The sequence below is a fragment of the Ovis aries genome, chromosome 5 (genome assembly GCF_016772045.2).
Source record: "Ovis aries strain OAR_USU_Benz2616 breed Rambouillet chromosome 5, ARS-UI_Ramb_v3.0, whole genome shotgun sequence".
Lineage (NCBI taxonomy): Eukaryota > Metazoa > Chordata > Mammalia > Artiodactyla > Bovidae > Ovis > Ovis aries.
The window spans coordinates 23,602,514-23,616,256 of NC_056058.1; the positions used below are offsets into that span (position 1 = coordinate 23,602,514).

General features: G+C 37.5%; 1 protein-coding gene across 2 annotated transcripts in view; it reads right to left on the bottom strand.

Moving 5' to 3' along the window:
- The window catches only part of SLC12A2 (solute carrier family 12 member 2), a 94,232-nt gene that overhangs the window by 61,314 nt on the left and 19,175 nt on the right, over positions 1 to 13,743 (bottom strand). For both annotated transcript variants that reach the window (XM_015095938.3, XM_012178176.4), the window contains exons 2-4: positions 6,369 to 6,488; positions 5,039 to 5,114; positions 4,635 to 4,730 (exon numbers count right to left, since the gene is read on the bottom strand). In XM_015095938.3, the coding sequence (XP_014951424.1) occupies positions 4,635 to 4,730; positions 5,039 to 5,114; positions 6,369 to 6,488 (292 nt within the window). The remainder of the gene's footprint in view (positions 1 to 4,634; positions 4,731 to 5,038; positions 5,115 to 6,368; positions 6,489 to 13,743) is intronic.

Genomic DNA, 13,743 nt, shown 5'->3' on the forward strand with positions numbered 1-13,743 from the left:
AATGTGAGCCTGTTCATAGTTAAAAATCTAAAACCCATATTCAACAATTATCTGTTGATGAACTGAAATACAAGGAATATAAAAATTTGATCTTAGTCACATAGGTAGGTTTCTACTGATTTTAGATTCTCAAAACTACCTATTAGAAATTTGATGTAGTGTGGGCTTTTATTTGAAAGTGTACAGACCTCTGTTTTCAATGCTCCAAACCATAAAGTGGTTGAAGAACTGTTCCCTTCTATTGCTCAGTTCATATAATACACTATAAATCAAAAATCAGAATTTATATCTCCATATTATAAAAGGCTGCCTGTGGTTGTCCTCTATTTCATAAATGAGTTGATATTCAGCGATTAATGGTTTGTGAACAGAAGAAACTCTGGCCTGTGAAATCTAGGAAACATAGATCTGAGTGACAGTGGAAGCTGGCCAGCACCATCTGAGTTGCAGAACCTGTAAATTCTATAAAACAGGAGCTTTCAAGAACACTGGCAGGATTTGCAGGACGGGAAACAGTTCTGGGCTGCATGTGTATATGGCTAGGGCAGGGAGGATGCCAGAGGAGAAGGAAGAGGGGACTCCATCAGCTAGCTGGCGGTGCTAGTTCTACTCCGTGGAAATAGAGGACTGAGGCAATGGTTCTCTAACTTGCCACTAATAGCTTCAAATAGTAGCCTATCCAATTAAGACTGAAACTAAAAACCTTGCGTTTTCTAAGTTTTAACTCTTTTTCTTTCCCTGAATGTTTCCGTATTATTTTTATCCTAGACTTCATAATCAGACACCGTTATACCTCTTTACAGGGCTTCCCTGGTACCTCAGCTGGTAAAGAATTCCTGGGTCGAGAAGATGCCCTAGAGAAGGGATAGGCTATACACTCCAGTATTCTTGGGCTTCCCTGGTGGGTCACTCGGTAAAGAATCTGCCTGCAATGCGGGAGACCTGGGTTGGATCCCTAGGTTGAGAAGATGCCCTGGTGGAGGGCATGGCAACCCACTCCAGTATTCTTGCCCAGAGAATTCCCACGGACAAGAAGAGCCTGGCTGTCTGCAGTCCATGGGGTCACAAAGAGTTGAACACAACTGAGTGACTAAGCAACAGAACAGCACATTTCTTTACAAGTTGACAGTTAATTTCTATTTTTTAGAAAACTATACTTCTCTAGATTCTACCTGTTTAAATCTCTAAAAGGTACTGTTAAAGTCAATGTAAAGGCTACTCAGTAACATGAAATCTTTCCTATGGCATAAAGAACACATTTCACACACTTCCATGGAGTTGGAAGCACACACCTTATAAAATGAGAATAAAATATTATTCAGTATTAATGCAGAAAAATATATAATTCAGTTAAGAATCAAGATAAAACAAATTAAACTGTCAAACACTACCTCAAAATAGTTTATATTAATTACTACATGCTTAAGTTTAAAAGAGGACTCTTGAAAATGAAATTCTTAAGCAGAACAACCACAATCAGCAATATTTTGAGTAAAATATTTTCTTGTTAATTCCCTTAATAGTCAACTTTCAATCCTCAGTGACTGGGCTAGAGGGCATCCCATGCAGATATTGCTATTCCCATTGCATCTCTACCTAACTCTTTGCACCCTGACCTTCTAGATAATTCCAACTCTCCTGATCTCCTCTTATGCAGCCCTTTCAAGGAAGAAGTCAAAATTAAGTCCTCAGTGATTGGGAGAGAGGGCATTCAATGTAGGCACCCCTGGTCCCACAATACTGAAAGATAACTCCATCTATACATGAACCAAGTCTGAAAGTTTGTTCTAAACCATAACCCCCTCTCTATCTTTTTGCTCCCTGCAAAATGATATTGAACAAGGATTCCTTGTTCCAGAGAGATTCCCAGTCTGGCATTTGCTGCTGTCATCCTCTAGTCTCATTTGTAAGTTCCTCTTTTCCCTGCCTATTCTCTGCTTCCTGGAACTATAGGCACAAGGTGATTCACATTCAGTACTTCACAGGTGCTCTTATTAAGTAAAGCGTTTACAGAATTGGGATACTCCAATTTCTTTTTCTTCTTTACTTATCTTGTAGAATAATTACCGAAAGGATAAATCTCTTATTAATTTCTTTCTTATACTGAGTTGAGGTAAGGAAATTTTCATCCAGAAAACTTGATTCACACTAGATTCTTTACCAGTTTTCAAAATAAGTTAGTTCTCTAGCATTCTACAAAGGTAAAAATGAGGTTTTATGCATCTGTGTAATGTCTGTGAAGCTAGGTATTTTATCTTGTATTATGCTTTCATTTAAATCAGTTATAATTAGTAGTAGTACTCCTGTTCAAACTATCCGAAGTGTGAGCTTTTTCACGTTGGCTCCTCAGTCCTTTTAACATGAAACAATAGCCTTTGTTATCTTATTTACTTACTGATGAGAAAAGATGTCTAGACTTGTCTAGTACATTTCCTACCCGGATATGGAATCAATAATTTCTCCAAGGTCCCCCGGTTCCTTTGAATGAAAATACACAACGTGGCCACTAGGGGTGCTCACTGGTACTGGGCTGACCATCTGTGACAGGTGATTTTTGTGGAGAGAGCTAAGAAATACATTCTTTGGGATATGACTCATACTGGTGTTTTTAATTTAGAATCATGAATACAGAATAAAATGTAATCTCACCAGTTTTATACCTATATCTACTTTTTCCCATGTGGAAATACTGTTTTACTAAGAAACCAAAATAAATGCTTTTAGGGATCTCAAAGTCTATGAAGTATATATAAAGGAGACAGGAATTTACATTCATTGCAAGAATCTATAGGAACTTTCACTGTAGATAATGCAGCTCACTTATATTCTATAAAAGATCAGCTAGGTTTCTAACATCACTGACTGATCTAAATGAAAAATGAATGCCTTCTAGCAAAGCTTCAAAGTATTTGGTCATTTCTTTAAATTAATGGCTTCTCTTTTCCTATAGGTTTCATTATCTCTGCAAACATATTTACTTTGTCATTTAAGAATAAGTGGTAACATACGAACTTCAGATTATATAATTCCATATATTTATGTTTGTGTGTGTGTATATATATATATATATATATATATTTTTTTTTTTTTCCCTATAGTTAGTTTACTGTGTAAATTGACTTGACATTTTGAGGGAACTCAGACAAAACTGCAACATGGTACTTTGTTGGGACACAGCTTCACGCATTCCACATTCTCATACTTTGTCCGTGTCCCAGGACAGAAGATTAGATACAAGTCTCTGAAGTATTTGTAAAAATATATGAAAACTACGGGCCTGGAGCGCTGCGATTCATGGGGTCGCAAAGAGTCAGACACGACTGAGCGACTGAACTGAACTGAACTGGTAGTAGTGCATGAAGTGGCTTTTCAGTCACAATGCAGGAAAATCTATACTTTCCAGAAGTTTGAACTCACAGAGAGAACAGCCTGGGGTTTGTGCTGACCGTGGGTCCATGCCTCACTCCCCTTGAGGCTCACAACCTAGATTTGAAGGGCTGAAGACAAGGAGAAAGTCGACGATGGTTTGCTGATCCTCTCAAATAACTAATACTGCACCAATTTCTCCTTCTACTTCCATTCCCTAATAGTAGCAGAATGAAATGAAGCATGGGGCACCTAGTACACAAGCAACCAAGAATCTCTCAGCATTGCCTGATTAACTCTTGGGCATACCCACATCTTAGACCCCAACTTCATGTACACAGAAAACAGCCAACACATAGTCGTAACTGTACTGATATGAGCTACCAGCCTCCCCTAGAGCCACAGTGGTCTGAATCCTGTGGTACATAAGATATATGAAGACGACTGGGGAAAAATGAGAAGCTGAATCTGGTTCTTTCTCCAAGTACTAATACAGATAAAGCAGAAATTGTATGTATTTAACGTTAAATACACATCTGCAAAATAGTTGAGGCAGATGGAACAGGCAGATGCCTTCCTCAGTTGATCTGCTATGATGAATTTATAGGAGCTGGTACACATCTTCTCTCCTTTCTCTCAGCATCTTCCCCTCCAGCTGAATGACGAGTTCTGCTTTGGAAAATGGATTTCTTTTTTTCTTGTTCTCAGGGGTCCCAAAGCCATTCTCCTGCTGTCTTGGGTATTCTTCCTGCGAAGAGTAAAACCTCACAAGGCAGATCTTGTGGGCTCCAATATAACAGGCCTCAGGGTACCCTCAGGAGAGAGCTGGAGTTGAGGGTATGGATTCAGAGCCCCAGGTTTAACTTACACAAGCTGTTAAGACCATGAGGAAAGAACTCTGTCTACATTTCCTTCAGTGGGGAGGAACGAGGTGACACCTGTATAATACTGACCAAATGCAGGCTGCAGAACACTAATCCAAGGGCGAAATCCTGGGAGGAGGTAACAAATGGTGCCTCAGTGGAGAAGAAACCCAGTTAGAAGCTACCAGACACCTGAACACCTGAACAATTTGAAGCATACATGTTTATGTACAGATCAATTTAAAATTTATATTCAGAATCTACTTCAGAAGTGCTCAACAGCAACTTTCCTGCCTATATAGAACCTAAAATGTTGTTTTTAAGGTAAAAAAATAGAAACATTTTAAAATCTGTTTATTTAGTGCCAGTAATCCAATGATGATGATGTGAAAAGACTGAATTTACCTCCTCGTACAAACCCATTAGTAGCTATTGCTGATGTAGACAATCCTGTGATAGTTGTCACAACAGTGGCCATTGCTATTACAATGACTGACAGACCTTTAGGGAAAAAGAAAAGAAAACCTGAGAATACTTTTAGTCTCATTTAAATCTGCCACATCTACAACTGATGAGTCTAAGTATACTGAATTAACATTAAAACTTACAAATTATCTTATTTTTAACCCATTTTAGATCAAATCTAGAATTAGAAAAAGGGACATGAAGACAACTGTCTGACACAAAGGAGAACGTAGCTTAGAATGATTCCAATGGATTGAATTTCATGAATTTTAGAGCCTACAGATGCACTCAGTTACTTTGCCTACTCATTCTCAAATGAATCAACAGTATGTAACTTGACTCACCTATTCCAGCTTGACCCACAATCCATGACAATCTAATAAAGAGCATCACTCCCCAAATGTTTAACATACAACGTACCTAGAAGAGGAAGAGCCAAGTCACAGATGAAAAGTAATTAAATACAATACACAGTAAATGCTCAACTAGCCAATAGCTGGATAACATACTTTTAAAACTACAGAAAGTCATTTCAAATCTCTTATCTGAAGATTTTCTTTAACAGATTTTTTTAAAAAGAGCTTTAGTGAGAGCTTCAATGTGAGCTAACTAAAGTATAAGTATGAGGTAATATATGAGTGTGCATATATTTTACACACACACACACAAATTATCTGAAGCAGCAGAAGCAAATGAACAAGAAAGATACAAGGAATATTTTAAGATTTCAGCCCTAAAGAAGAGCAGTGTATGTTCCCCCCTTTTCAATCCAAGTAAGTTTAATTTTTAACTTACTCCTTAATAACATCCTCATTTCATAATTTCTAAGTAGCCTTAAATATTCTGTAATATTTGTCAACTCAAATGCTAACTATTCACACGTTTCAGAAACCAAAACTCTTCGTAAAGACAGTATCCCCAATTTATTTTTACTTTTATTTATTATGCTCATACATAGTATATAGCCTTCTGAAATGCTAAAATCTAAGACTAGGTAAACAATACAACCCAGAGCATAAAATGCATTCTACCAATTAGGCAATAAAACTATGTCTAGACCTGGAACTTTCCCTCTACTCCCCTAAATGTCACTACAACTCTAATTTAGCGCTTCCAAAGTCTCAATCAGCCTGTCTACCTACTCTAGTTAGATCCTCAGAGCCTATTCAAACACAGGGAAAAAAAAAAACAAAGTAAATCTGAACTCTAGTTACCTAAACCTGTCTACTGATGTGATCTCAACATAAACATTTCTCCTATATTCTGCTGCTTAACTTCTACACTTTTCTCTTCAAAAGACAATCTGGTAGCAGGAAAGGAAGCAGGCACATTTCAGCTATGCTGCCTGCCCGGCTTCCTTGATCCTGCTGCTCCCATCAATGTAATAGCTTCATACTTAATTTCTGAGAAGTGACAACATGTGAGATTCATAAGAGGTTATAAAATATAATTCAGAGGTAACCAAGTATAGTTCAATTAAATGAATAAGCGTATTTCCTTTGCCCAATTTAATACCTAGAAGAAAAGGAGGTATAAGTTATTAATTTGGTTCTCCTTAAAAAACAGAACAGTTTTAGGAAGAGAAAACATTATTTGAGAATTAATGATAATACTAGGAAGACTTTCTAATAAACAGAAATATGTGACTCTAAAATTAAGTCTACAGGTACATACTAGTACACCCTTAATCCAGCCAAACTTCACGACTCCTTTACTTTCCGCAGTGTATGTGACCACAGCCTCTCTGGTTGGCGTGCTTTCTTCTCCATTTGCAAAGCCATCCTCAAAAGGTTCCTGGTCATAAGAGGAAATGTGAATTATGCTTAAGAATTATTTAACATTTAAAACCACTTGATAAACATCACTAAATACACTTAACCATGTTTAAGGAGGGCACAGTACAGAATTCCAAGAATCAAGTTTCTAAATATTTTACCTGAAAGTCACTCAGTTGTGTCCGACTCTTTGTGACCCCATGGACTATACAGTCCATGAATTCTCCAGGTCAGAATACTGGAGTGGGTAGCCTTTCCCTTCTCCAGGGGAATCTTCCCAACCCAGGGATCAAAAATGTAAATCAATAAAGTGGAAGAAAACCTTAATCACTGAGTTTTAAATCTGTGAATCTTATTGTGACAGCAAATCCATTTTAATAATTTCAAATTTTAATTGCATTTTGGTGTTATCCAGAGAACACAAAGAATACTATTTGCTAAGTACAGGCTAGCCAGGTGGATCAATTCAGACCTTGTCTCTCTAGCCACAACTTCATATTGCCTGGATGCATCCAACCCATATCTGAAATGTCAGTGTTAACACTGTCAAACTCCTCTTTGGAACCAATGAACAGTTTTCTCTGTACAGCTGCTGATAGAATGACTCTGTTGACCCCAACGTTCACTCCTAACTCCTGTCTTTACTCAGTACTTCATTCAGTGCTCTTCACTCTTTCCTAACTTTTCTCAGATTCACACATGAACTGGTTGACAAGTGCATTTTCACAAGTGTTCCCCTCTAAGGCTTTCATGTATGCTTCATGTCTGATCCTATAATTCTGAGTTTCTGTTCTTTACATTCTCTTTTCCTGTCCATAGTCCCTTTTAAACAATCATTTTCAGTGGTTACACCCTCTACTGAATTCTGAATATAATTTTTCTCACAAAAATGAGCTGAAGCAAGTTTTGTGTTACAACAGAGTGAAATGTATGTAATAAAACAAACTTCCTTTTTTTCTTTGACTTCTGTTAGCCAAGTAGGTTCAAATGCATTGTTGCTGATGGTTTTTCAAAGTGCTGTCAACAAAGACCTGCTGTTGTTTAGTCGCTAAGTTCTGTCCAACTCTTTTGCGACCCCGTGGACTATAGCCTGCCAGGCTTCTCTGTGCACGGGATTTCCCCGGCAGAGACACTGGAGTGGGTTGCCGTTTCCTTCTCCAGGGGATCTTCCCGACTAAGGGGTTGAACCTGCATCTCTTACGCTGGCAGGCAGATTCTTAACTACTGAGCTACATGTGTTTTTCATCTATCCTGGGTATACACACAGGAGAATTGCTGGGCCATGCAGTACCTGTTGCAGTGACTACATCTTTTCATCTTTCTCATCTCTTCTCTATCAGACTGCAGACTGTCACTCCTCATTTCAGTCAATGTATCTACCTATTTTTAGTCCTCTTTCTCACATAGAATTTGACATAAACCAGTAACAGATAAACATGTTAGAAACATGTACAAACAGGGAAAATATCATCAGGGACCTGGTAGCTCAGCACCCCGCTTTGGCTTTACCTCCACTGTCGTTTACGTCCTAGACAGTAGGACACAACTGGCGAGTTCCCCAAGCCTGGCCCCCAAAAGAGAACTGACGACTCAACTGTTCCATTACCCAAGTAAAGCTGCCTCTTAACTCAATTAATTTCAAAATAGTCAGAAGTTCCTTAGATTTCACTCTAGAATATTTAATGCTCTTCAGTTACAAAATAACACTTTAAATTATTATATAACCTGCAAGTATTACAAAGAAAATTCAATATCTATAATAATAAAGAGAGACTTTCTATTCCCATTTCTATTAGAAGAAAACTAAAGATGTGTGTACCTAATAGGCTACTTTCTCCAAGGCTAAGTACTAATGTGGGTGTCTTTAATAATTCAGAAGCAAGATGGCATCTCAAAATTTTTGCTGTGGGTGTTTATTAGAATTCCACCTCAAAGTTGAAGATCTAGCAATAATTACACTACTTTCCACTATGAACTATATTTAAAACACAAAATAAGGTTTTTCTGCATGAATGTATTTTAAAACAAAGATGAATCCAAATAAACTTTTAACTTCCTTATCATGTTACAACACTTTAAAAAGTGTTATTAATCTTTAAAATATAATTCAAAAATTAAAATCAATTATGTCATTTATATTTAAATCAATAGATTTAAGTTAATGAAATTGGGTTTATAATTATATTAATTTCCAAAATAATAAGAAACCAACGTACAATACATATTTTGTTTCTATAAATACATTAGTTTCAGAGAAATACGGAAACTGTTGAGTATGGCATTTTATCTACACACACACACAGACTATTATATACAAATCTTATTACCAGAAGAATTTCACATGTACGATTATGGACTATATATTATACTGACAGAAGGTACATAAATAAAATCTTTTATCTACCATTTTTAGACAAAAGATTTTTTTGTTTTTTACTGTTTTTCATATAATTAATACAATGTCAAAAATAAATGATTTTTTGGATAATACCATATTGAATGAGATGGACCAAATTAATTTAAATATATTTGGGGAAATAATCTTTCAAAATGTAGCACTGTGAACCTGAACCTACAAAGCAGGGATTGAGACTGGGAGCAAGAACGGGGTGGGGAAGAGAGGAAGAGGCAAGGGAAACAATGGAAGACCCTCTCTGGAAGGCCCTCGGTGACAGGAAGGATTTCTCAATGAAACACAGAGAGATACTGATCAATTCCGTCAGTCTGAAAAGAAAATGATTAATTCAATTGGACATACTGAATTTGAGGAGCCACGAAACAAAGAGTTCTACCAGGCTATTAAAAAATTCATGACTGAAACTTAGGAGAGGGGCCAGGGATAAAGAGCTAGTGGGAGAAGCCATGGGGAAAAAATGCAAAGAGAAACTTTGGGAGAGAAGACCTGAGTAACTGACCGTGTCTCTGGGACTACAAAAAACATAAGAATGAAAGGGAACTCTGATTTCCATGGTCAACATTTCTTTGCAGGGACCAGAGAAAAGTAGAATTTTTACACTATGGATACTCTCCCTTGTATATTCAAATTTCTACCTCAACTTGATCATTCTTTTCTCCTCTAATCATGGTTATCTTTTTGCTATACACTGCACATCCCACCTCCACATGCCCAGCCAAACTTGCTGAAATACTATACAGTATATTCATCAGTGCTCACCGATCTGGCTTCACCATGCTACAACACTGAAATGTTTCAAGACATTCAAAGACTTCTCTGCTGCCAAATATAATAAGTCTAATGTACATTTTTTAGTCTGTGTCTCAAAGGTCTTTTGAAGTAGCTCATGATACTGTTGACAAACCCCTCTTTCTTCAAACATTTTTTGAAATACCATACTCTCTCAGCCTCTTTCCCCCAGCATTTAAATGGTAGAAGTCAATTCAACACTTGGTCTTAGCCCCATCTCTTTTTTTCACCCTATTTCTTCCCTGTGGTCATCTCACCAGACCTGTAGCTTTAACCACCATCTATATGTGACGAGTAATAAGTGATGGCTCCCATACATTTCCAGATCAGGTCTCCCCTCTGAATTTCAGCCCGCTATGTGAATACTGATGTTGTCACTTGAACAGTTCATTATGTTTACTACTCCAGCTCTTACCATATAAGAAAAAAAGAAACTGTCAATGTATCACAAACAACAGCTTTTTTCCAAATGAAAAGGAGAGGAAAGTAGTTTCTCTGTTTTGGAATAGTTTTTAACTGTTAAAGGTTTCAGTGAACACTTAAATATCAAAAAAGGTATTTGATCAGAAAGACAGTAAGTTCTTAATAATTAACATTGTTTATAATATAAATTAATTTAGATTTATTCTGCAATGCATGTCTTTAAGAATTTACAGTTCTTCAGTTTCTAATATCCAAAAGTTAACGTGTCTTTTAATTCACTGGTTTAAAGTATCTTTTACATACCAGAATTCATAGTTCATATTCTGCATGACCTAAGAGAAAATACTACTTCAATACAAGGGGTTGGTTTAATGATGATTCCTCAGTTAAAAAAAAAAAAAAAAAATTCTTGCCAAATTTACCTGTTGTTTCTTCCCTAACGTTTAAGAATTTTCCTGAGTATTTTAGAGACAACCTAGGATGAAGCCAGGTTTCTTTTTACAATAATGGACAAAAACAAAGCTTTAGGAAAAAATACTTATCCAAGGATTTTTTAATTACAGTTAAAAACGTCTCACTGGCTCTGTAACCTAGAGTGGAGTAATATCTTCTGTGTATATCCTCACCATGGGAACGCCAATGAACTTTTCATTGACAAATGCTTTAAGTACATATTACATTAAAAATGTCACAGTTGTTCTCTTTCTTTGGACATCCCAGTTATTTAAGTCCACAAAATTTTCATCTCAAGTGTACAAAGTAGTATAGATGGTGTTTGTGACATCACTAGACAAGGATGTGAATACCCATGAAAGATGATTGTACAGGGATCAGAATGATTTATGACCACATGCTTTCTCCAAAGTTGAATAAAGGGGCTTATTATTGTGCAAAGGAAAATCAAGACTGTCTAGACAGTGCAACTTCTGAATACAGTTAAAAAATACTAATAACACATTTGGGCAAAGCCTATTCGCTATCTATTCATTTTTATACAAATTCATTCTGTTTTTACCATTAAACTGGTAAAAGCTTGGTAAAAAGTATCTCAGCTCAGCTATTTTAGATCATAGCAGGCAAAAGACAGTAAGCTACACACTTTTTTTAAAATTTGGGAGGAGGGGAAAATGTTCGGGTTTTTATTGTTTTACTGATATTTTAAAGAACTGAGCAAAGCTGTATCAAACTATCTCTTGAGGTCTATGGCTACTAAAATATTGTTTCCAGACAGACTTAAGGCTGCTGAAATATGGACACCCTTTGAAGAGGGAAATGTTCCAATCCCTTAAGATAGCTCCTGATAATTCTTTTATTTGAAGATTCTACAGTTGCAAAAAGCAGTTTCTGGGCATAAACTACAACCACATCTTTCTATTCATTCATTAAACAAATATTTGCTAATTGATTTTATTAAGAACCATGCTAGGGACTTTCCAGCCCTCCCAGAATTTGTATTTTTATAGTAGAGACTAAAAATGAAAGGTAGGTTTTCTATCTTTTATCCAGGGCATTTTCTACTATACCAATAAGTCTCAGCCAATCAAAGAAACGGTTGGGTGCTTCTTTTCAAGTCACAGCCTCTTTAAGTTTGTCTCCTATGTAAAATGGGATAATAATCCCTGCCTATGTGTACCATCTCCTTGGAGTCTCAAAACTATAAATAAAGATCAATGTGTTATAGCCACAAATAGCAGTAGGGCCTTCTTAGAGCTTGACTATCAAGTCAGCTGATATGACTTGATTGTAGTACAGCAATTTAACTTTGAGTGCCATGTGAGAAATGTGAGCGTGTGACTCACAGTTAATACATTTCAAAAGGATTAGCAGAAAACTTATTCCTAGGTGGCCTGGCTTTTCAATGCCTGGCCATTTCTCAACAAGGACAAGATTACACACTCAGTTGACCCCATCAGAGTAAAGGCAGCAGTTTCCCTGGGGCTGCACATGTCTCAGCGCCCACACAATGCTGCTCTCAACGGCACCTGCCGGGAAGCTCAAACCCACCATGTTACGTGGAGGACCCAAGTGCATGCCAGTGAGCATTCCTTAACTCTCTTACAACTAGGGACCCTTCTCCTTCTGTCCCCACACTGTATCTCTCATATATATGTTGCATTACTCAATCATGCTTTATAGTCTCATGAAGGCAAGAGGACGACAGAAGACGAGATGGTTGGATGGCATCACCGACTCAATGGACATGGGTTTGGGTGGACTCCAGGAGTTGGTGATGGACAGGGAGGCCTGGCGTGCTGTGGTTCATGGGTTCACAAAGAGTCAGACACGACTGAGCGACTGAACTGAACTGAATGCATGCTTCTGTGTAAACGTCCACTTATTCAGAGGAAAAAAATTTTCTATTAGTGTTACCTCGGCAACTAGAAAGTAGTTATTAAACTAATACACCAACTTACAGAGTTAATGTGAGGGTTGTATAAGATAGGGTATTCATTTACATAGAAACACAAAGTTAAAATTATTGAAGATGAAAATTACAAAAAAAACCACCACAACAACAGGAAACAATATTAGATAGCTTTAGTTTTTCAACATGACAAAATTATATGTACTGGCTAATCACTTTCTGGCTGCCACAAAATATGGGTTAATGAATCATTTACCCTGCCAAATGAAGACTAGGGAACTACACTGCATTACAGCACTTTGCACTATGAAGTAACATTTGGATTCTAAACACAACTGATGTGACTTTTTAGACAGTAAATCAACCTTACCAAATCATCTTAAGCCACAGGGCAAAAAAAAACATGAACAGGAATACAATGTTGGGGGCAGATATAAAGCTATAAAGTTCAAATGCATTTAACAACTACTTATTTAGAAGATTGAAGAAGGAAATGGTAACCCACTCCAGTATTCTTATCTGGAAAATTCCATGAACAGAGAAGCCTGGCAGGCTACAGTCCATTGCTGGTCACAAAGAGTCACACACGACTGAGCATGACCAACCTAGATACCATATTCAAAAGCAGACACATTACTTTGCCGACTAAGGTCCGTCTAGTCAAGGCTATGGTTTTTCCTGTGGTCATGTATGGATGTGAGAGTTGGACTGTGAAGAAGGCTGAGCACCGAAGAATTGATGCTTTTAAACTGTGGTGTTGGAGAAGACTCTTGAGAGTCCCTTGGACTGCAAGGAGATCCAACCAGTCCATTCTGAAGGAGATCAGCCCTGGGATTTCTTTGGAAGAAATGATGCTAAAGCTGAAACTCCAGTACTTTGGCCTCCTCATGAGAAGAGTTGACTCATTGGAAAAGACTCTGATGCTGGGAGGGATTGGGGGCAGGAGGAGAAGGGGACGACAGAGAATGAGATGGCTGGATGGCATCACTGACTTGATGGACGTGAGTCTGAGTGAACTCCGGGAATTGGTGATGGACAAGGAGGCCTGGCATGCTGCGATTCATGGGGTCGCAAAGAGTCGGACACGACTGAGCGACTGAACTGAACTGATGCATAGGGTGGTAGCTACTCTCTACCAGAGAACAGAGAAATTTTTAAATATACAAAAATGCTTATCCTTATTCAGGTTATCAAGTTATCTATTCATTGATGTGTCTGTGGCTGCTGCTGCTGCTGCTGCTAAGTCACTTCAGTCGTGTCCGACTCTGTGCAACTCCATAG